The sequence below is a fragment of the Pagrus pagrus genome (assembly GCF_965226575.1).
Source record: "Pagrus pagrus genome assembly, chromosome: 6".
NCBI lineage: Eukaryota > Metazoa > Chordata > Actinopteri > Spariformes > Sparidae > Pagrus > Pagrus pagrus.
The window spans coordinates 25,842,204-25,867,426 of NC_140190.1; the positions used below are offsets into that span (position 1 = coordinate 25,842,204).

At 41.4% G+C, this 25,223-nt stretch overlaps 1 protein-coding gene across 1 annotated transcript; it reads right to left on the bottom strand.

Moving 5' to 3' along the window:
* Positions 1-44: 44 nt before the first annotated feature.
* Positions 45-10,213, bottom strand: cUnh1orf210 (chromosome Un C1orf210 homolog). The gene is made up of 4 exons (XM_084356003.1): positions 10,082-10,213; positions 3,440-4,042; positions 3,103-3,297; positions 45-1,259 (listed from the first exon to the last, which is right to left on the bottom strand). The coding sequence occupies exons 2-4, from the start codon at positions 3,495-3,497 to the stop codon at positions 1,060-1,062; spliced, it is 453 nt and encodes a 150-aa protein (XP_084212129.1). The 5' UTR covers positions 3,498-4,042; positions 10,082-10,213; the 3' UTR covers positions 45-1,059.
* Between the last annotated feature and the right edge of the window lie 15,010 nt (positions 10,214-25,223).

Genomic DNA, 25,223 nt, shown 5'->3' on the forward strand with positions numbered 1-25,223 from the left:
CAGGTGACACTGTTTCTGTTTCTGATTTTTATTGAGGTCACAGTTTTACAGATTGTACTATAGAGCAGTACTGTCTTAATGCACAGACCCAGTCTATTGTTAATCCTCTAAAAATAGCAGTTAAGTGTAAAGTAACTACAAGTAGGCTAATGCTTTTACTATAATTGAACCAGCCTACATTTGTAATGTAGCAGCAGGCGTACCTTTTCTGAGAACATCTGAAGACCTGTATAACACATATTGTAGTGAGCCTTTGAAAAAGCAAAAATCATAATGTACAGTGATGCTGTAACAACACAATTGCACTGATATTACTTGATATTCTCTCTGGGGCTTTTTGTCTCTTGTAAGGCTATTGATCAGTCTAAAAGCTCTGGTTTTGCAGAGCATCACAGAGTCCTTATCTTGCCTCGATGCTACTGAGAGCTCTGTATAAAGGCCAGATTGGACTTCAGTCATGTTTTACCCCCATGCATACTCTGTCTGCACATTTGCTTCATTGGTAAAGCATGACAGTGCAAAGTAGAAGTGTCCCTGTTTATATTCAGCACTGTTGTGGTTATTGGTTTAAATCGTACAGAGATATTTTGCGTACCCTGTGCTGTCAAATCAAATAATCAATTAACAAATTAACTCACACAAAAAACTGCCTAAAATTGGCAAATGTTCATATTTACAGAAGACCTTTTAATCTCTTTTTTGCTCTCTTGAAAATGTTTGCTGTTTCAGGATAAAATCGGATTCCTTTGATTATCACAGAAACATTCTGTTACTGTTGTCAACATACTGACAAATAAGGCATGATATATTGTTCTAAGTATATTTTGAAATTCTCTTTTATGGATCTTCAGATCGCACGTTGAGAACCACTGCACTAATGAAGCACCTTGTCATACTGTGCATGAGAGTTTTATGCTTTCCTGAACTTAAAATGTTTCCCAAGTACCCGTTTTGTGATTGACAATATGGCTCTTCCTCCCACAAACGTAAAAATAAAGAAATGTTGGAGTGGAATCGGTGGTTTACACAGTGGTGGCGGTGTAGAGGGAGGCGGTCCTGTTAAGCGATGGAGAATTCAATTTCATCCAGCTCATCCTCTGTGTCCTCCATTGTTTCCGCCGCTCTCTCAGCCCTCGCTCTCTCACTGGCCGGGATGTAGTTGTCCTCGATGAAGCCGTCATCATCTTCCTCGCTCACAGGAGGCATGCAGTGAAGGTTATTCCCACGAGTCCCGTGCATGGCGAATTCCACCTCCAGGCCTGGGAGCAGTGATAGAGACACATGAGTAGTTGCACCAGGACCAACAGGCATTTCCATGTAAGTGCTACAGTAGATGTCATTCTGACTGACGGCGGGGTTGGTGTTCAGTGAAATGAAGAAGTGCATCACACAGGAGATTGAAAGCTGTGAAGTTGCACTGGTGTTCAGCCTGAAGCTGCCCTAACAGTGACTGATGAAGTGGATTTGTGTGATCAGATGAAGTTTGACGGAAATTTTACTCCCAGATGAGCTTTTAATGATTATTTAATGATTATTGTTTTATCAGCTCACAAGCAGAGAGCATGTCTTTAAGAACACTGACATTAATGCCTGTACATTTTTTATGTTCTTGAACATTTCTCATTAGTTTTTGACTGTGAGAGATTGTCGTGTTTGGTTAAAAACAGACTGATTTGTAACGTTAAGGAATGTTTAACAGGCCAAACACAAACTTGACGCGTCACACTGGCTGACAGAGTCTGTCTCTCTCTGAGTATAAAGCAAGAGAACAATTTTGAACGTAAAATGTAATGTTGCCTCTAACGGTTTCAGATTTGACTGTTGATGTGCGTTTCTCTTTTTGTGGCCACCGTCACATTGTTTAAAAATGTGCGAACATGAGTTACTGTTTCCTGTATAATGAGCCTGATGATTGATGTTGGCCACAACCTTGCTGATATTGTTTGATGTTTTGCCACCTGGAAGCAGCACGACATTGACGTTTCCTTGTTGTAAAGGCAAGAGCTGTCGCTTGTTTGCACACGAAGCTAGATGCTAACTTTCCTGCTCTGTCTGTCATTTGGTGCTGGGCAGGGAGTGTACAGTTGATTTAAAACTAAAACAACGAGCTGAAAAACACTAAAATGCTCCCTTAATCCAAGGAGAACTGAAGAACCGGGTGATAATTCTCTTTTTTGTTATCAAACGACCCTGACTATACTTAGTCATTTGATTATTAATATACTTAACTTAACACTTAACTTTTTATTTTTTTCTGCACTCTAATATTCATTCCAGACTTAATATTAGTGTAAAATATAAAATGCATTACCAGGGGATAGAGGTTTAGAAACATGCGCAGATTCACTTCAAAAACACTGCGTTCTCCAAAGTAAATTACAGCCTCATAGTTAGAAAGTTGCGGTTGCAATAGTGGGGACACAGCCAGACAATTTTGTGGACCAATGAACTGACGGACGCAGCACCTGTGTATAATTAAGCCTCCCACAGGAGTATACGACAAACGCCTCATGAGTTATGAAAATTGACGTGGTAAAATGGTTTGTGAGTGTCTCTCTACAAAGTCTGGTCATGTTAGGTGAATCTGTTTTAAAGTGATGCACCTTTTGGTCGGAGGCCAACACTGCTGCACCCTGTTTATCCAGTTTACATGATCAGCTAATCAGCTGTTCTTTGACTCACAACAAATCTTGCCAGAAAATCTTGTGCAAGTCTGTGAATCCATTTGGAAGTTACCTCACATTACCACGGCCCACTTGTAACCAGACACACACCGTCGCACACACTTGACCCCCGTTCAAAATGTCAGCCTCCTCGGGCGAAACTGTGGCTGTGGAAGGGCTGGAAAAAAGTCTGCGGACTAACAGACTGACAGAGCACTCTGTAGAGCTGCTGGTTGCAGCTAAAACAAATAAAGAGTGCCATTTTTATTTTTTGGGTTTTTGGATGCTCATCGCTCCTAAAGGTTTATGATCATCATCAGTGCAGCTCGACGATTTCAAAGCAGAAAGAAACATGGCGTACACCATGTCAAAGAAGCATTTCTACCTTCTGTGCATAAAAAATGGAGGTTTGTCACGTAAAGGAATGTTTTAAACAAACCTGACGGGTCACACTGGCTGGTAGTGTCTGTCTCCCTCAGCCGTGTGTGCCTGTAGCTGGCCAGGTAACGCCGGATCACCTGGCATTTGGCCAGAAGGGCGATGACAATGGAGATGGAGATGGCTGTGCCGAGGACGGCCACCAGGAACTGCCAGTTGTGAGAGGTATATGTACCTGACTGCTTCGTCAAGGTGGCTGCAAGAGAGAAGATAAACCACATCTCAAATGAATCTTTTGTGGTTGTGAAGCAGCCTCATGGTTTGATCATTGTCATCTTGGAAAGCACCTAAATATCTCAGCTCGGGGAATTCTCTGTTTATTTCCTTTGAACTCTTACCATTTTGTGTCGTTGTCGGTGTAGCTGTAAAAGCTGAGCCATTTGCTGTTAGATCCATCTGGCTTTGCTTGTGTTTGTGCAGTCTCTTACGGGGTGTGACGTCTCCTGTGTGGCTCAGTTAGCCTCTTGTTGGATGAGACCTGTCTCTTTCATTAACTCTAGCATTAAGCCATGTATCGTGGGTGTATATCACACATATTGTCAGTCAAAGAAAGAACAGTTTTTTGGTAGCCTCTCTTGCTACAAGATCCAGCAAATATTTAAAATTTCAGCTGGAGAGGAGCCTTTAATTCCTTAATCTGGAAGGGACGCTTGTGCCAAAGCTGGGTAGTGTTGTGTTGTGTTGTCGTCAGCAGGTATCAAATAAATGGGATCTGAGGGAACAGTTGCAGGGCAGGCATCTCCCCAGATGAGGGAGGTAGCTGTCTGAAAGATCTCTGTTGACCAGGAGGGAGTTAAACCTTCAGAGCTCCACTAGGTGGCAAGGTTGAGAGACAGGGGACTCCACGGTTCAGTTAGAAGTGAAAGGTGGTGGCAGCATTATCATCCTGTTCGTGAGTTGAGCTGTGAGCCGGGTTCCTCCCGCTGCAGTCACATGAGGCTCTAAAGAAAGTGTGAAAAAGAAACAGGGAATTAAATCAGTGTGAATCTTTTTAATTTGCACACTGCCCTACAAAGGAAAGAAAATCAGCTTTTTCAGTTCTGTAGACTTTAAGTAAACTCCAGTGCTCCTACATCCCACGTGCATTATGGCTTTGAATTCTTTTGGACTCTTTGTGCCAGAAGATGCATATTTCATGACGGAGCCACACAAAAAGACTAGAACAATCAAATGACCTAAATATTTCACTTAGTATGTATGAAGAGTGAGAGTGTCATCATAAAAAGAGAGAGGCGCTGCCTGCGTGGATCCTCTAACTCCAGAAGTCATAATTGAGTACAAGCTGTCAGGAGCTCAGGAGGATATCATCCACAACAGGAAAAGTGTGTCGCAAACAGGAAGTCCCACATACCGTAGGACCTTCCTCTGTGAGTCTAGCTGACACAGAACACCGGTAAAGTCACTAATGTGGGTGTTTTTGTGTGTGTAAGAATCTGACTATGTGCAGTATGTGTCACAGCTTCCCACAATACAGGAGGTAAACACATAATGATTCTCAAAGGACAATTTAATTTAAAAAACTAGATGTGTTTCCTTCTGTCTCGCCCCTCAGTGTCTCATACAGATGCACAACGGACCCTTACAGTAGCTCCATATGAGACGCGCCAAGCTTCAAGTCCAGTGTGAACCTGCTGTATATCTGCGTCAGTGAGACCGCTCCACACAGACGATTAAAGGAAGGCTTTGCACGTCGCCCACAGTCGCTAGGGTGTATTTTGTGCGTCCGCTTCAGACATTAGTATTTGGCAAGTTAGCGTCGCTTCGCACAAAGACTGAAACCTGGCTCTGTTGAAGATACCAATCGGTAATTAAATCAATATACAGTGTCTTTTAGTACGTTTCCTAGTAATCAGCAACTTCCCCAAGTCTGTGTCAGTAACTAGAATGGCACTCGGTAGAGCGTGTATTTCTGCCAAGGCCCCTTTAATTCGATCTAGCCTAATCTAATATCAAACTTCAAAGCCCTGTATCACTCTAATTTTTACCCCATCCATATCTGATTCAGCATAATTTTAACTCACCAAAATCTGTTTATCAGATTGTACTCACTCATAGATACCAGCCACCTAAATACAGCTGATTTTTTTCATCAAGATTCAGGCATTATTCCCAGAGAAATTAACGCAAAAGGTTGCAATGTTAAAGAAAATTAGAAAAAAAATCCTGGATCTGTCCCTTTATCCCGAGCCGCACCAAAAGTTAATGGGTCTATTCTGGGCTGACACTCTTCCTTTATCTGAGTTTTGTGGAAATCTGTTGAGTAGTTTTTGTGTAGTCCTGCTGACAAACCAACCAACGAGCAAATAAAGAAACGGACACAGGTGGAAACATAACTCCTTGGTGGAAGTAATTAGTGAGTTTACAGGTACTGGTAGGTGGATTTTGTTAAGTCCACTCCGGACAGAGCCAGGCTAGCTGTTCCGATCCGTTTCCAGTCTTTGTGCTAAGCTAAGCTAACTGGCTGCCAGCTGTAACTTTACATTTACAGTTCAAACACGAGAGTGCTGGTCTTCTCACATAATTCTCCACAAGAAAACAAAGTATATGTCCCAGAATATGGTACTAGTCCTTTAAGTATAGCAAATAAATAAATGAAATTATCTTGGGTTCATGTACTCTACACTTTCACTTGCTGTGAAGAAAAAAATGATGATGTTCTCAATGCAAATAAAAGCCTGACATCCAGAGAAACTGTTTGAAAGAGAGAGGATCTTTGTGTACAGCTATTTGCAAATCTCCCTTCTATTTGCATGCAGAGTCTGCAGGTCGGCTCCGTGTTTGTTTACAGTAAAATTGTGAGGGTGAAGTCAGTGAAGTTCATTATCTAGTGTTTTTATCATAAAGGCTGTATTAAAAGTAAATATTTTGAAACAAACACCATCAAAACATTACATCAAATGAAGAGGGATATTCGTCAGATAATTTTAAATCAAGCTTTAACTTTTTATTTCATTTGAACTAAAACGGACTAAACAAGAGTCATGTTGTCAATCACCAAGCATTTGCTCGCACATTTCAAAGACTGCTTTGCAGTGAACAGAAACACAGGTTCCTACTTAAATGCAGAACTTACTAGAAGTATGGGTTGTGTGTACAAACAGGTGATAAAGGAAAAGCTATTTTGGAAAGAATGCTTTTTTTTATTACATATTTGTTGAAAGCCTGTTATTAATCTAATGTATGCCTTGTAAATCCCATAGTCGGCTTCTCCTTTAAACTGATCATCTGTAAGACTTGAACCTGGGAGCCTGGCATAGATCGTCCTGTTAAAATAAACCATTTTGTTTTCATTGAGCTGAATGCTGCAGTTGGGTAAATTGGGAAATAATCCCAAACCAAGCGACCACTAGGCTGCAATTATGTTGAAATGATTCCTGAAAATATTTAAAAGGTATTTAGAATCTCATCCACATCTTCTTCCTTTCTCTAAAATGTGGTTGTTGCATTGTGTTGTGGTCTAGATTAAGACCTGTGTGTGTCTCTCTCTCTCTCTCTCTCTCTCCCTGGCTCTCAGGTGATTTCTCACAGCAAGAGGGCTGCGGCTGCTTAGCGCCAGCCATTAGGCCTCTTCCTTTTCGTCTTCTACAGCTATTCTCTTCAGCAGTGTTGGCTGTAAACACACCGACGGGGCTGCTTTTATCTCTTCCTGTTCTGTCCTCACACAGGCAGCACAACAAAATATACACGCCAAGCAGCACAGGACTGGGAGCTATAGGAGAGAAGCCTGGGAGCCAGTGTGTGTGTGTGTGTGTGTGTGTGTGTGTGTGTGTGTGTGTGTTTGTGTGTGTCAGATGTAGTAGTGTTTGCGAGTTCCGCTTTTTCTGTTTGTGCGTGAACGTGCACGTGGAAGAGGCTACATTTGCATCTTTGTCTGCAGAGTGTGTTTGAATATTATTATTCTCAAAGAGAGAAGTCAGTTTTTCTTAGTCATTCTTTGTTTCAGTGGCCCACATTGTGAGCTGGGTGTTGGTTTACAGACAGTAATGGTAGCCAGAGGGTGTAAAATGTTCTTTCTGTCATCAAACTGAATTAACATCAGAATTTTGTTCTGCTCATGGAGCGCGGTCACATCCCTTTGAACAGACAAATGTAACTGTTAGCAATTTTATGGTTTGAAATTTGATTATGCTGGCTGAGATGTCAACTCATGCAGTGGTGGAAAATAAGTAAATTCATTCAAGTACTGGGCTGAAGTCCATTTTGAAGTTTCATCACATTACAGAGGTGAACACTGTACCTTTCACTCCTCTACATAGACAGCTTTAGTTAGTTTTAAACCAGTGACCCATGCAAAATCTGCTTGAGGCGTCTTGTCACGTTCAAAATGTTAATGATTTGTTATCAGTGTCACCAACAATGGGTTGTCTCCATGTATATTGAAGGTGATGGGGGGCCAGTATTCACCAAAAAGCAATTACAGAAAAAAATAATACAAACCTGTGCAGCAGAAGCTTGTGTTTTCTTCTTTCCTGCCACATGAATCATCTCACGACCACTCAGGTTTCCTGTGACCCGTTGGAAAAGGCTTGGACCCTCGGTCAGGAATCACAAGACTTAGCTGTATTTAATGTTGTTAAAACTCTATAAAAAGCTTCACTTTGACCACCTGCCAGGGGCATAGCTATCACTGAGGACACGGAGGTCATGTTCTCAGTATGTTCTCATCAATTTTGTGCATTTTAGCAAACTGGGATAAATTAAGACTGCTCTTCATGCTCATTAGTGATTTCAATAACGTTGTAATGTTTATCCTATGTTCTTTATTAAGGTCACTTTTTAACATCTGTCCGGCATCTGCAGATGAAAAATATCCTCTTCGCTCACTCTGGCACGCAATGTTTATTAAAGTGTACTGTTCTTGCTAAAGGGGCACTGTGTTGACTGTGTTGTGATGGATGCTGGTTGTTAGTTTATGTTAGTTCTAAACTAACGTGCGCTACTCTTGCTCTCTGTTTGTGGAGCGGAGAGAGGCACTTGAAAACATGCATACAGTCATGTCCTTTGGACTGTCACGGAAAATCCAACCCGACTCCTTCACAAAGACATCCATAGTCCAGCAGCAATAAACAACTTAATCTAATTTTGCATTGTTTTTTCTTACAATCCGCCCAAATATAGCCAATAAAAAAGTATCAACACATGTTAGTTACTGCGAATTGTAACATAGAGCCTCTCAAAATTAACCAATGAAAAAGTAACATGAAGATTCTGAAGTTTTTCCATCAGAATTGAATTCCTTACATAATGGAGAGTGCTAAATCTAAAGCTTTAGATGTGTTTAGGTTTGGAAACGTGGAAAAATTACTTTAATTGTATGAAAACAATTGATTAACTAAGACGTTCAGTGTCTTCAATCCCCTAAAATCCTGGCTACAACCCTGCCAGCTACAAGTGTAAAATGCTACACTAATTGATGCATCTATATTATACACCATTTGAATGTAAAACGTGATGATATATTAGTCAAAACTATAACTGCTTTTGATACTTTAAGTAGACTTTACTGATGATATTTCTGTACTTTCACTTAAGCAGCAGTTTGAACTTGTGGTGGAATATTTTACATTGCTTTACAAGCACTTTTACCTATTCACTTATTTATTTGATGGTTATATGTGTAGGAACAAGTATGTACTGTAGCTTAAGCTGATGCCACACACCACAGCATTTATAATAATAGCACAATGAAACAAGAAGTAACAGATCATTCATTGCTACATGACTGGTCCCTATGCAAAAGAGTTCCTCTTCCACCAACGAGCTTAATTTGAATAAAATATGAATGCATTCCCTAATAAAAAGTTCATGTTAACCACATGCCTTTTGACAACTGCTTACACGTAATGTATTGACTTCATATAATCCAAATCATACTTGACTACGCAAACATCTCTCTCTCTGGCTCAGGCGATCGTAGATACTGAGGGAAAATCAAAGAGCCGTCCTTCAGCTGACCCTCGCCCCAACAATCCACAGAGCAACACACACAAATCCTCCCTCCCCGCCTCTTATCCCGCTGCCAAGATCTGTGTTTTTGTCCTGCTTTGAAAATGTGTGGAGGAGTCAGGCTGGGCCATTGTTTGTCAAGGATAATGGCACACGGTCTGATGAGTGCAGTGAGTTAAAAAACAGCCGGCAGAGACATTGTTTATGAGCATGATTATTTAACACTAACACTGTAAGTCAAGCTCATAGAAAACGACATCTCTGAATAATGATTAACCTATTGTACTCTTGTTTTTTCCCCTTTAAGTTCAATTGAAGCAGGGTCATAATGGCTCGAGTGAAGTGGCCTAAATTGTCATGTTTGGCTTCTTGCCTTTCAGGTCTGGCATAATGGCAGTGTCAACAGAGAAACCACAGGGACACGATGAGTAAACGCTAACCTTAAACTGATAAACCAACACACCACACAACGCCTGCAGCGTGACCACACAGTATGATATTTGATATTTAAAGATGAGCTTTAGCACCAGCTTCCTTTGTTACATAAAAAGTGTAGATCTGCTTCTTAGAAAGTGGAAAGATAATAAACAAGCGAGCTGCTAATGGAGGTTACTGTTTTGGGTGAAAACAGCAAGAGGCCAGCATGCAACAGGTGCAGGAAACGGTTCAGCTATCAGCTCATGTAAATAAAAATACTGTGGCTTCTCTGTATTAAGAAAGAATTTCTATTGCTGCTGTGCCCAGAATTATATTAGAGTCAGTCAAGCAGATTTCACTGGCCTCCTTTTTGGTCAATACCTGAAGTAAACCCTAGAATTTTACTGTTTTCTGACACTTAACTCATTTTTAAGGCGCATTTTCATGTACATTGTGACATTTTGCTGATTTGATAATCATTGCGTTATCAGTTTACAAGATAAGCCAAAACCCAGTAAGCAAATCAAAACAGTCATATGATCTTTACGTAACAGTCTGTAGACGACACTGTCAAAGCTCACTCCTTTAAAGGACCTGCTGTTTTTTTCCAGTCTTACCTGGTCACCCTTGTGTGTAGTTCCTCCAGCTTCAGCGACTTCACCTGCTGTCTGTCCGCTTTCACGTATCACATCGGCCTTTACTACATTTTCTTCCGCTTTGTCTGTAAAATGGAGTAATGTTGAGCAAAGGTTGAAGAGGTGTGCTCTGCTGCTGCTTCTCAGAAGGACAAGTTAATGGGTAACTTTGTAACCAAGGTGTGCTCCCTCCCGCCTACTGTTGCTGCTCTCTGTCCAATGACACAGCAGACCTGGTCAGAGGCAAACCAGGAAGAGGTGACTTATGAGTAATATGTCATATTTGAAATTGAATCTAACAGAAACCAGTCCAACCTGCTTTTTTTGCAAATAGATGTTCTGTTGGTATAGATACGGTTCGAGTGGGTAATCAAATAATCTTGTTTATATCTGCTTCATGTGGCGTTCACCTCTTCTTGTGGTGTGCCTGCCAGGCGCCACACCTCGCTCTGTTTATCTAAAATGTAAACCCTCTTCCCAGCCCTTCTCAGATGTGGGAGGAAATTAGACAAGATACAGTTTGTGGTGACAAGGAGGTATGTTTATTTAAGACACACAGCCTGAGGGGAGAGAACAGACCTCTGGTGGCTCCGAAAGGAAAAGCGAGGTGACCCCGAAAACAATAGGGCCACTTCCCTCCCATCTCCCTCCCTCGCTCTTCCTCCTTCCCTCCCTCCCTCCATATGTTCCAGGATGCTTCAGCTGCATGTCTTGGGGCAGATGGCAGGGACGAGGATGGGTTGGGACAGTAAAGTGATAACTCAGCATCAGCTGAAAGAAGCAGTTTCCCACCGTTGATACTAGGGGCTGTTTGCTGACGGCTGATTGTTGGATTATTATTGTCATGCCAGGATTTATCTACAGCCCGTTCTCACCAGATTATCAGCCGTTTTGGTCGTCCGTGCAAGCATTTTATTACAACCCATACTTTTAGGTGGCGACCTCTGGTGGTAGTAGTAAATATGACAGGAGCAAAGGAGGATGTCGGGAGACATAGTATAAGGAGTCAGGAGACAAAATCTGCAAACAAAGGGGATTCGGGTAGGTGGATGTGTCAAACACACTCCGACAACTGTTGTTCATGTCCTGTGTGAAACCAATAATCGGTGTTGACTAATTTTAATCCAGTATGTAATGTAACTTAACTTACTTATTTAAATCAAAACTATGTTCCTTTCCTTTCCTAGGCAGAACCAAGTAGTTGGTGCCTAAATTAATCCAGCTGTGGCCTTTTCACAATGTTAACCACGTGATGACGAAGTTCTGACACACCTGTCACTGGTACTGCCCAACATTTCTAAATGTTGCTTTGGGAGTAATTGGCAATCAACCTATTTAGCAGTTTAGGTATGAGGACATGTTGTTTATCTACTCAGCATCTTTAAAAAATGGCCTGAAGAATAATTAACAAAGTGATTCTGTAACATTGTGGGTAAATTTGACAGCACATTTATAGATAAGATGAAGGTAAACAGAGGTGAGTCTTCTTTTATCAAATATCAATTAACACATTTTGTCAGAGCTTTTTGATGACAATAGCTGCCTGCTGCAGCTGATGAGAATAGTTAGAGTGTAAACAAGAACAGAAGACTTGTAGGCTGTTGTACCAAAGAAATGAGCTAAGAGACGCTAAAGAGATCTGTAGGGCTGAGAGGAACTGCAGCCTCGGGTGATAATTCTCCTTGTGTTAACCCCTACAAGTAATATTCTTCCGCTGCTGATATGAAAATATCCAGGCAGCTTGAGGCACACTGTAAATAATGCAACAGTCAAATATAGAAAAGATGCACCATCTTTGATGTGAGATTTACAGATAAAAGTGAATGTGCAAGTGTTCACCGTTATTAAAATACGTGACTGTTAAGCTACTTGTTATCTGGCTATTCTAGTTGTTTGATCTAACTCGTGCCAGAGTTAAGTGTGTGCCGGTATGTTTACCTTACAGCTACCATCCTGATGCGGCAAAATCCCAGTCGATCATCAGTTGTTTCTATAAGAATTAAACAAACTTTCAGGAACATAAACATGAACTCAAACTAGTACTTAAATTCCAACGCTTTAGGAGGAATTTTGACACAAAAAGAATCAAAGAAATACTTTTGATCACTTGTTTTCACCTTGTTTACAATGTTTTGTCCTTGTATTGGGGAGTTTTTTAGTTTTTCAGAATGCAACAGTGACAGTCTAAGATCCAATGCACTTGACTATAAGACATTTGTTGTACAGGACCTTTGTAGTAAGTGTGACCTTATACTCAATAAAAAAAAAATCACATTTAGACAGCTCAAGTTTAAGGTCATTAGTGGAGCTGTAATCAGATTCTGGTTAAGAGTTTTGGAGGAGACCAGGGGCTTTCCCTGCGTTTTCTACCAGGGGATGTTTACTGTTTGTCCTCTCAGCGAAGTGGTGGCGGTCTGAGTTCACGGCTCCTTGGGAAGATGAGAAGGCCTCGAGAAAGGAGGGAAATAACAACACGTGTCGCACGGTACATAACAATGGACAGAGGGGCTTGAGGAAGAGCTATGTGACAAACAAGCCTGCAGTCAGCCATTAAATATCGAGATGAGACAATCTTCAGCGCTCAACAGGCTGGAGTCACATTTTGTTCTTGCCTTGCTGTAACCTTTGTGATGTGCGACCTCCTCGGTGTAAATTTTACAAGGTGATAGACGCACACATTGTTCACATTTTTGCGAGTTTGTGAGTCCATATGTGATCCCCATCTGGAAATGTGATAACGTGAGGGGGGCTCTCTGCACATCTGCTTTAAATCTGTAAATCTGTTAATGAAACAGCTGCAGTCTTATTTAAAATCAGCACTCTCTGAGTGCTCTTTTATTGCAATGACTTAAATGTGACACTCTTAATTTCTTTAATCGAGGTGCTGTGCGACATGTGCTTCAGTGCAAAAGACAAAAAAAAGTCCCTTTTGTCTCTTTCTCCTTCACATCCTTCACTCTGCTGCGGTGATGACCCAGTTTCAACACAGAGGTTGTTTAAGTTTCATCTCATTTAATCTAATATAAGAGTTTCCTGACTATATGTGCTCAGTGGTGTAACATTACATACCTCAGTAGCTCTACCATGCAGTCAGAGTCAGTATTTGTTTGGCTTGAGCTCCTGCCACCTCTTACAGGTGTAATACTGTATATACAGAAGGAGCAGAATTGGGAACTGTTAGTATCAGGCTTCCAGTTTCTCTCTTTGATGGTGGAATAAAAACACCTACTGTATATAAAACATAAAGCTTGATTCCTTCCTACCCTGAAAAGCATTCGAGTTCGTGTTTAATGACCTGAATGCTTCGTCAGTGAGGCAAATGATTTATCCTAATGGCCCGTTAATCAGTAGTTCCTATTACCATACTGTTTGTTTTGGATGTCATGGTTGTGTGAGCGTACTCCAACAATACGCTGACGGATAAACTCACAGCAGAAAAATGCTTCCACAAGCAGAGAAACACCTCCTCTGTGGCTCGCTGTGTTATACCTCTGCCTGGTTACTGACGACCTGCTAACTTTGGGAGATTCATGTAAAAGTCAACACATTCTTAATAAGATCCAACTGTGCATTTTTCTAATCCCTCTGTGAATGCGGTGAGAATATTTATGCGAAAAGGGAGAGTGCTGCAGGATTCAGTAATGGTTCAGCGAGGAATTTGTGTTTGTAATGTCTCACATGCTGGTAGTATGACGCAGTGTGAAAGACTGCGCCTGCAGAAGAGATCTGTATCTGCAACACCCTCTGCAGGTGTCCCGTCTGTGAAATTATTCAAGGGTGCACACGATTCAGCTTTAAGCCAATATTCACATTCTGCTGCTGGCTACCTGTTTAATCACTAGATGGATCCTTTTTCATGGGTTGTTGGATAGAAGCTGCTAGAAAGTTTAAAAACCAAGTCATTTATAGTTACAAATACTGAGGTGGTCAATGCAGGACCCTAGTCTTTAATGCAGAATCAGCTGTGTCCAGCTGCCGTCTATCACGTTTCTTTTTTTTCACGTTCTTTTTTTTTTTTTTTTACCTTGAAATAACTAGCTAGCCAGATCAAGGTCTTTATTAAAGGAGGCTGTGGTGCTCATATCCCTTGTGTCCTCACAAAAATGAAAGCTGTTGTAGCTGTTTTAAAGCAACATTATGTAACTTTTTGACCTTAAAGTATCAGCTTCAGAATCATGTTATGGTGTCTTGTAATAGGGTGAATGGTGTCTCTGTCTCAGCCACTCTGCCCCCCATCACTTGTTTCTGCACTATGTAACTTCAGTGAGAGGGTAGGAACACAGCGTTACATACATGTTTGCTTCAAGTTTTCAACACATTACATTGTTATGATGTAATGAGTTTTGTTTGCAGTTAGCACCTACGTTACGTCTGACAAACTGTTACAGACCTGGGTTTGTATTTATGACGGTGCTGTTGCACTCAGAAACTGTGCGGGGCATCAAATTGCACAAAATGCCAATTCCTACATGATGTTGCTTTAAAGAGCAGGTTTGCAAGATAGCGCCTTGTAAAGAAGGCTTTCAAAATGCAACCTGGTTACCAGAATTTTACGTTTCTGCAAACCACAGATGTGCTCAGATTTGTATCGTGTCAATATTAATACAATACATATCACATCATGTTCACATTATTTGTACTGTATATGAGCTGACTTTCATGACAGGAGGTATAGGAGATGGCGGTGTCGTTACAGCTGTCAAGATTGCTGCCGAGTGAGAGTCCACTGTTCGAGACAGCGTTTCAACATTTGTAAGTGCTAAACCACTGAATTTTTTTTTAACAAGACAGAAACTAGATATTTTTGACAGGTAGTCAGGACATTTTCCAGCTACAGTATGTTTGTGGCAAGAAAACAGGATTTTTTTTACGAGACCTAGAAATAGTTTGAGGTCGTGTTTGTTGTGCCACAACCAAGTTGGCCAAAATATGGTTATTTCCTAACCCTAACCACGTAAGCATAACAACATAAAATTGACTTTTCCCCAATAGTGTTTCCACGTGGAATTGTTGCTGCCTCTGTTGCAAAGACAGCTGGACCGTTTCTATTTTCTTAAGAACCGCAAATATCAACAACACACGACAAAGCATGAGTTTATTCAGTCCTAGAAACACATCGACAATTAAACTTCCTTTTCCTGGGTGACAGAGTGTTTGATGGCAGACAAAATTGCATAGTGATACATATCCATTATATTGCGCAATCGACATTTACCTCATAATGATACGTTGAAGAAGAAAACTTGTCTTATTGCCAGTTTAAAGAAATGTAATAGTTCATCGTAAAGGAACACACAGTTTCCACATACCATTGCCAATATCTATTCTGGTGATTTGTTTACCAGAATCCATCAAGAATCACCAGCATTTTTTTAAACTTTTGCCTGAAAGCTACATCGAAACCTGATCTATTGAAGCAGCAAGGCCAAACCAACGAACAATTTCTTAACCAAACTCCTCTACACACCAAAACCCAATGGATGCACAAAGAATGTTGCATTTCATTTTAGCTTCTGGAGCTGTAAAACCCTCAACAACTACAGTTTCTCCCACTAAAGCAGATGTACAGTAAGAAGTGGATATCCTACGATGACTGACTGCACATTTGGCAGAACTTCTGTATGCAGAGCAGCACTGTTGCATGTAATAAAATGCTTTAAATCAACTTCCTCAGTCAGTGCGGGTGCATGCATGCTTTGGCACCGACTCGTCCCTCGCTCCCACTCGCAGGCCGATGGGAATGAGAACCCGTGGACTGTGAAGCTGTGAGAGCATGTCCGTGTGTTTCAGTCTGTGTGTGCGTGTGTGTGTGTCTGTGTTGAGCAAACAGCTATCAGACAGGAGCCGAGACCCTCCACCTCCACCCCCGCCATCACCTCCACAGGCCTTTTCCTGCCTGTAGGGTGATTCCTGCCCCTGCGCTCCCTCCACTTCCTTCACACACATATCAGCCTCCAGCAGCAGTACAACTTCCTGAATCTGGCTCAAGTTCTCTGGACACTGTGGACAAGCAACAACAGCTCATCCATCTCTCTCTCCTTCTCTCGCTCTATCTCTCTCTCTCTCTCTGTCTCTGCCTCTTTCTTTTTCTGACATTCTCTGCTCACTTACAACCTCACAAGTGTTCCTCCGACTCACTCTGTCATTTTAACTTAACATCTCACATCCTTTCCCCAGGTAACAAGCGGCTGAATCGTTCTTCCGGGACCTCTGCGACTGCAGTCTCAAGGCGCATTTGCACAAAGCCTCAGCTCATGCATTTTTCTGCCTTTCAGCGCAGCACTCCCAGGGTGTTATTCAACTTCCTTAAAAAACGCCTATAATATTCCAGAGACATGTTGGCTCGATTCAGCACCACTCCCTTTCCACAATTTCCTTGATACCCATGTTCCAATGGGACAGATATTCTATTCCTGTGATTGGGATTTGCTGCGCTAACTTGCATAATGAGAGTAATGAAAAAAACAGCTGTTTCACGTTTCTGAACATAGATAACACGCTAAAAATATCATGCCAATTTTTCCTTTCAGATGCTTTTACAGTGTTTTTATTCTGATAATATAAGAGCAAAGCCAGAGCTGTATCCACAACTGTGACCAAACAGAAATTATAGTTCCGAGAAAACCTTGTATTCTTTTGGGAGCTGCTTTTGATATGCAAAACCAGCAGAACAGTTCACGTTCTCAGGTTTTATATGCAACATTCACCTTTCTAAACAAGGAAATGATTGCAAAACCATTTCTCCTGATCTGGAAAATATTACCCCCGTCTCATTTTACTTATCTTGCTTTGTCCGCTGAAATCTTGTTATCCTTCATGATCCTAAAGCTACGCTAGAGGTCGACTACATGCTGTTATGATTACAGCTTCCTCAGTCTGATCCAGAGGCTTTCCATAACACCATTAATGAGGTGTGCGTCCGTGTGTGCACAGTATATCTACCTGTGAAGATATAACATCAACATCCATCAACATCCCTGACTACATGGAAGGTTTGTTTGGTGTCACGTTGGAGGGTCAGCCCGCTCTGCATCTGGTGATGGACCCAGACCACCTCGTCGCCGTTCCCAGTGCCCCAGCCTCACCCCGGGGGGCACATTGGGAGACCGGTGTTGGTGGGAGGGGGGTCACTGTGCATCAATTCTTCGCCGTGTTGTTTTTTTTTCCAGTGTGGGACTGATGAATGGACAGGAAGAGACTGTTTGGGGAAATGTTGCTTCATCCGAGTTATATTTGTGTGACTGCATACACGTGGCTTTACAGTAAGTGTGTTTGTGTATAGTCCATAAAGACACACTACAAAGAAGTAAAATACAAGAAATAAACACTGGATGTGAGGAGAAAATGACTTAATACTAGTAAAATTATCTGTCTATGCAGCTATATAATTTGACTTGACCACAAATCTTGAAAAAACATGAAATAAATTGGCTCTGATTATGAATATTTAAGCTGTTTTTAGATCAAATTACTTGAGGTCAGACTTATATTAGGTAATAAGTCAAATGAATATTAGAAAATAATTCTTAATTACATTTTTTTGCAAAAGTACAAAAAATGAAGGCCAACAAACAAGAAAAAAAACTCCCCTAATTTAGGTGTAATAATGTAGTTATGGTGTCACTCTATCAAATGTGCTGTAGCTTGTTTGACCTGTACGTTTCCTGACTAATTCATGCATAAAACACAGGCTCATGATCAATTTAAGAACATACCACAAATTCAAATGAGTATATTTTGAAACAAGATTAAGATTAAATATCATATTTTCAAATCTAAAAGAACTTTTTGCAGACAAATTCTTAGAAGAAACAGGAATAGGCACAGTGTTAAATGTAAGACATGTCAGCGATTACAGGTATACAGTATTTATTAGATGGTATATTAATAAAGTAAAAAAAAACGTATAAATAACAGTTTCTCTTCAAACATTACGTTCACTGTTATTTATATGATGAAACTGCTTGGTTTAAATGCAGTTATTGCAGTTGTAATTTCACCCAAAAATGAAGATTCAGTCATTACCTACTCACCCTCATGCTGATGGGAAGTCAGAAGTTTCTTCTCCTAAACAGCTGAAGTAGATGAAAAAAACAACTGAAAAAACATAAACATAAAATGGCTCTATACAGCTCGTCCAGCGTAATCCAAGTCTCTGGAAGCTGCAAGATCCCAAGAGAAAAGACCTTATTTACACCCCCGATGTGCGGTTGAACTCGTGCACCCACTTCAGAAAGGATGCACGCTAATGCTTTATCTCAGCAGCTACAGCAAAGATTGCAGCTTTAAAAAGGGTATACATAACATCTTTTCAAATCAGTCTCGGATCTCTGGGCTTTTAGTGACTTGGATCACAGCGGAAAAGTTGTATGGAGCCATTTCGTGTTTTTTTCACTTGTTTTAGGTTTTGCTGGGAAGCTTCAGAAATGTTTTCTGGACTATACAACTTCACCCAACTTCCCATTGGCATGAGGGTGAGTAGATTATGGCTGAATTTTCATTTTTGGGTGAACTTATTCTTAAAGTGAAACTCTCGCCAAAAAGCAACCGAGGCTTTATTTATGATTGGGTATGAGTCAAACCTTCACGTACAAGCACACTCATGACCAAAGAGGCACTTTTAAGATTTACCGTAGTTTCGTTTTGGGGCAAGCTCATTTTGAACGGGAGTACATAGGGCATACCACGACGGCATCAAAATGTCTATTTTTAGACCACTAAGAAGGCTCCACACATCATGAAACTTTAATGGTAGCATCACCAGGGTCTCTACTCATGACACGAGCAGTAAGAACATTGTTTGTGTACACAAAGTGTGTGAAAAAGACGGTTTTGAACTACTTACGCTTAGCTACTGGGACTCCGGCGCGCCGCCGCCATTCCAGGCAAAAAGTGTCGATCTCCGAGTGCGGCCATCATGACGGAGAGTAACCCTGGTGATGCTACCAGTAAAGTTTCATGATGTGTGGAGCCTTCTTAGTGGTCTAAAAATAGACATTTTGATGCCGTCGTGGTATGCCCTATGTACTCCCGTTCAAAATGAGCTTGCCCCAAAACGAAACTACAGTAAATCTTAAAAGTGCCTCTTTGGTCATGAGTGTGCTTGTACGTGAAGGTTTGACTCATACCCAATCATAAATAAAGACTCGGTTGCTTTTTGGCGAGAGTTTCACTTTAAGATCCACACGCTGACACAATTTTCTGTGTTGCTTGAAAATGGGCTCCTCATGTCTGAGACTGCAACTCGTCACACTGTAGTTGCTTAATCCTTAAAAATAGCATCACAGACACGTTTCAGTTTCATGAGTCACACACATCAGTTCATGTTTTTACATATTTTCAAGGTCAAAGTTCAACACTTCATGCTTTAAACTTGTCTATCAACATACTGTGGTAGTAAACACATAAATGTCACAAAATGATCAACTAGCCTTTGGAGCACCAGCAGTATTTTTGTCAGGACAGGTAGGTAAACTTTAGTCATGTTTCCCAGCCTCATTACTCATGCCTCGGTGGATATGATGCCGGCTGCTCAGCGCTCACTGGCTTTGTCTGTCAGAGAGGAAACAGAATGAGACATGTTCATCTCGTCTTCTCCAGCTGACAAAAACGTGCATGTTGTAGCTTTCCAGAAAAGTATTAAAAGTTAACATTAAAGGGACAGTTCACCCCAAAATCCATCACAAAAGGGCTGAAAGACCATGAATGTGTATAAATCTCTGCATGCATGCCTTCGTATCTATATCATATAAAGTTATGCCATCTTAGGGAGATAAGATGATATAGCATCCTCCACAACTTCTACTGTGTATCTCATCAGTTATACACATCCTGCTCACCCTGTGGCCATGCTGACTTTGTATTTTCTTGTCCCTTGTCGAATCATTTCCTATCGTTCCATGTGTCGATCCATCTGTTAAAGGCGTGTTCCCCTGAAGGTTACTTAAACGGCACTTCTTCTTTGTGAGAAAGTATATACAGTGGAAAGTGACAGGAAGTGTGGGAGAGAAAAGGAAGCCACATGTGACAAAGGTCGGGAAAGAACGCTTCATTTGGCGTGATCTCAACACTCTCCTGTCTTCAAGTCCTTTTGCCAAGGAGGTGGTTTAATGTCCTAAATCCATTGCATCAGTGCTGCATCTCATGTTAGTACTGACATCAATCTGGTTTAAGTCATAGATCGTCTAAACAAGACTAAAGAGTGTACCGCTTGTGGCTCTGTGAGGTTGTGCAACGGTTCTTTGAGCTTAATGCTGAGCTTACATGCTAATAATGACATTAAACAACAAGGACAGCTAATGTTAATTTAAGTCTTGACTCATCCTGAGAGAATAATCTCTGCCATCAACCAACCCATCTCATAAAAACCCATCTCAAAAATTTAGACAGTATAGCAGCGCAAGAGACCACGACGAGGTTTACTTTGGGTGTTTTGGTTTTATCTGGTGCACCGTGGATATCTTTACCAAATTTCATGGCAGTCCAGTAAAATATATGTGTGATTTTGCATCCATTTTAACCAAAACATATGACTCTGTCGTGGATTCTGGAAATACCAGAAGAAATGAGGGACTACAGTATTAGTTGTTGCCACAGTCAGAAATACAATTTACATGACAGCTCCAGGCTTTTGAGCCAAATATTGTAAATGTACTTTCATGCGATGCACATGGATCCAAAAAGACTTTCCCATAAGCTTACTGTAAATTTACTTGTTTACTCTTTTGGAGCGGCACAAACGCCACAAAATCACTCATTTCACAACAAGTGAAACCATTTGATTCAATAATACTGAAGAAAGTAATGTCCAGAAGAGTCACGATTTAATCATTTTATCCAAGGTTACAAGGTACATTTATTATCATTTTCGTAAAATCAAAACTAGGTTTGAGTTCTTTGTGCTACATTCGCAGATGGTGGCACGGCACCAGATCATTCTGTATCTTTTTCCACATTGCAGCAGTGTGAGCAAACTGTGGCTGGGGTGGGTTTGGCATCTTTTTGGCTCTCAGACATTTCACCTTAGCGATGTCACCCGTTTAATTTAGCGATGGTCTAAACCCGGTTAGCTGCTTGGCTGGTGGAGGTCTCTGGTGCACACGCTCTGTGAGCCTCACAATGCAGAAGTTATGCCTTCCATATTGAACTCATCAGATCAAACTTTTTTATGCAGCACTGAGAAACTTTCATAAGAATAAACATGGCCCGCCCTCTGATGCTGTCAAGTCTCTCCTGAATGCACCCGTGTCCAAACTCCAGTGGAACATAATTGGCTGGCTGCCTCAGTTGAGCGATGGAGCCGGGGTTATAGTGTGCCAGCCTGTCAGTTTGTCACCACGCAGTGTTGGAAATCTCCTTCCTTTTAAAAAACACTGATAGGCCATACAGTATGAGTACGTAAACACATTGAACCTCTATAGAAATAATACTGGGGTTATCAAGGCATTAGAGCACTTTATCTTTGGGGAAATCCGACTTCATTAGATGGAGGTTGTTAGATTTTAACACTCACACACATGCTCTGTCTCGAAATCTGTGTCTTTCATCATCTCAATCACTCGCTTAAACACATTTTCTCACACACACACAGTCACTCATGTAATCACACGTGTGATGCTAGTTTTCCGTGATCCTTGAGAGGTGGTTTCTTCATCAGACATCATGGGGTATGTTGGGATGGAGGTCAGGGGTTTGTAACAGCAGTTGGAGAGGAATCGAGGGGGGTAGTTCAAGGGGCCTGAAAGGTGTGAGTGACACCCTTGCTTAGGCTCCCAGGGCCCAACAGGATCAGTGCGTGTGGAGCCGGGCCAGCTTGCCGCACAATGAGAGGAAATGGGAATTAAATACAAACTTTCTCACAAAGTCTAAGAGACCTCCCGCCTCTGTTGCCGGTCTCACTTCCAGACACCCCCAGCTTCGCCATCACCACCTCCTCCGCCACAACCACAACAAAATGTCAGAAACCACTAAAACATGCCGGGAGCACGCTGCTGTTAATTTACTGCTCGACACAATTCAGGTCACCTTTCCCCACAATCCCTCAGCTCACCACAAAGAGTTTCTCAATGGAGTTTGTGAAGGTTGATGCTTAAGAGGGGCAATCCAAACTGTTGCAGTTACAGAATAAAACAGCCACATGAGGAGTTAACTTTTCTAATGAGATCATGAAGATGAACGGAAAATGTGACTATAAATTTATGATCAGTGCTGACAACACATCACAATAGTCTCCTTTCCTTCAGCGCATTTTTAAGCACATTGGAAGTTTCTTATCAGAAAAGACAAACCTATATAATACCAGCTACAACTGTGGTGTACAGCAGCTTGTGTCATACAACCAACTTGCTATAGCTGTGTTTCCATCTAACAGTCAAGCAAATTTGATGCCCTTAAATCCCTTGAATCAGCCTTTCCCTTTCTCTCTTTTTAAGAATCATACTTGCACAGTTAGATGGAAACACAGCTTTAGATCGTTGGTTGTATGACACAAGCTATTGTACAAGCTGGTATTATATAGGTTTTATATTAGGATATGCATTTTTTTCCACTAGTTCACTGTAATTACCTCTGCCAAGGAGGGTATGTTTTAGCATGTCTGTTTGTTGCAGGACAAACTAGTTAACGGATTTCCACAAAACTTGAATGCACGATGGGTCTCGGCCAGAGTAGACGCCCTTAAGCTTTGGTGATGATCCAGATGAAGGGACAGATCCAGGATTTTTTCTCACTGTCTTTAACATTGCAGTATTTTTCTGCATTTTCGTTGATTTCTCACGAAATAATGCATGGATCCTGATTAGAAAAAAACCCAAACAAATCAGGCAGCTGGTATCTATGAGTGAGTACAATTTGATGCCGATCCAAATAAATATCCGGATCGAGTGGATTTAAAGATGTTTTAATAACAGCCAGCCACTAAATGTGGCATTCTTATCCCCCAAGTCTAGAAGAGCTGCAGGTTTATATTACTTTATCCCAATTCAAGTTAGCCGGGCGCTAAACCAGAAGTTAGCCGGCTCAGCCAGTGGAAGTCTCTGTGGGCCCCACGGCACGGAAGTTCCAGGTATTTTCATACTTGGGAAGTCGAGCTCTTTTGGCTTCAAAACGCCACTGAGCAGCTTTCATAGGAATGAACGGGGTTCTGCCTCCAACGCTGTGTCCAGATTTAATATAACGTGCTTGAGTTCAGTATGTTGGGTGCATCCTGTACAAATCAGCATTTTTTACATTTTCTATCCAATTCAAGTGCCAAGACTCTCTGTGCTGCTGAAACTAAAAATTATTAATTCACAATAGTCATTGTTTTTAAGGAAATGAGTTTGTTCTGCACCTTTCTACAAACTCTGGAGACATACTATGTTTTAAAAATGATTTGTCTACATAAAAATTGTATAAACACAACCTTTAATCATGTTTTCTTTGATGTTGGTGTCGGCTTGATTGAATTAAAGGGGACTGTTGGGCCTTGGCGGAGGTATGCGCTCTACTGAGCTGCTCTTTAACTCTGCACTGTAGTGTGCAGGATTAAACAAGGTTGCTCAAGATTTTCATTGTTGCACTGCTGTTCTGCCCGGGGAAGCAGAATTGTGCTTCTGTCAACTCAGCCAGGAGACACACTGAGCCCCATCTTTGTCTGGTCGTGCCATAAAGCGAGCGGCAGACACTCGAACAACAAACACAGTTCATAATTACTACAGAGCAACAAAGACTTTTGGGTACAATAGCTAATGTCTGAGGAGCACAGGGTGTCCTCCACCCCACCAGAATCATTTCCTTCACATACACACACACGCACACACACATACAGTTGCACAACACATGCATACTTACAGTCTCTCTCCCTCCAATGCACACACACTCTCACAAAGCACCCTCCCCTGGTTTCTGGCTGCTGACAGCCTTAATGCAGCCAGAGGCTGAAGCATCTGTGTTGACCCAGCCTTTGGTCTTCCCTTTTGGCTTCCTATAGAGGCTCCACCAAGCTGTGTCTGCAGCACGCAACACTTTTCTGTCTTTTCTCTCGTTGCACTTTTTAACTTGGCTCTCCTCCTCAGTTGTTTCTCGGATCACAGAGTCTACATAAATGTGCAAAATCTGCAGTAATTGTAAGAAAATTGCCTCTATTATACTTTGGTTGTGCTGTAGGTAGGTATGTGCAGCAACTATAACAGTCTGCTCTTGACAGTTCAGTATTATTGTTCTCGCTGAGTCCATTCCTGTCTGCGGGTGTTTTTGAAGTGCGTTAAGAGGAAATAAGAGGCTCTTTTAAAAGAAGTCGTTCTGGCTTCTGGGCAGCACAGGTCACACTAACAGGTCGAAGGGACAATACAGATCGGAGCTAAATGCGGGCGCCAAGACGCTTTGTTTGCCAAGAGTCAAAATGGAAACACCGTGATTTGTAGACAAAACAATTCCAACCAGGTTATACCCACTTTAGTTTTATTTTGATTTCTCTGTCTTTTACCTCAGCTCATCGAACCAGTAGGATCTCCTGCTGCTGAATCTGGTTTTCAGTTTGCCTTTCATGCACTATTTGACATTGTAGCAGTTAAGATTTGACATTATTTACTTTTTCAGATTTGACATCAGCGTCCTCACACTTTTCAGAGATTTATACTATTTTATTCTGTGTTATTTGACAATCCAGAATATTCCTAGCAGGCTAAAGAAAACCAAGCGAGCTCCTGAAATCGAAAACAGGAAATCTCAAACAATAATACGTTGAGTCAACTTCAAGTCGATTGTCTGAAGCCTCAAGGAAATGTAAAGAAAACATCAAATCAGCCTGTCGGTTTATTGCAGAGAAATTAGAGACAAAGCACGAGCAGTTTTTTGTTTTTTTGGCCGATGTTTCAAAGTGAGACAGTGAGGCAGTTTTAAAAGACTGGAGCAGAAATGGCAGAATAGACACAACAGGCATATTGTTCATCATTTCCTGAGGCTGATTGATTATAACAGAGAGGGGAGGGGGGTATGGCTGGCCATAAAAGCTGCAGGGATTGTGACCAAACACGTTGATGTGAAAGAACAAAGCTGCTGCATTTGGCAAAACATGATACCAGCTGCTGCTGCTGCTGCATTTGGTGCTCTACAGTGTCTCTATCAAGGCGGCAATAAAATCCAA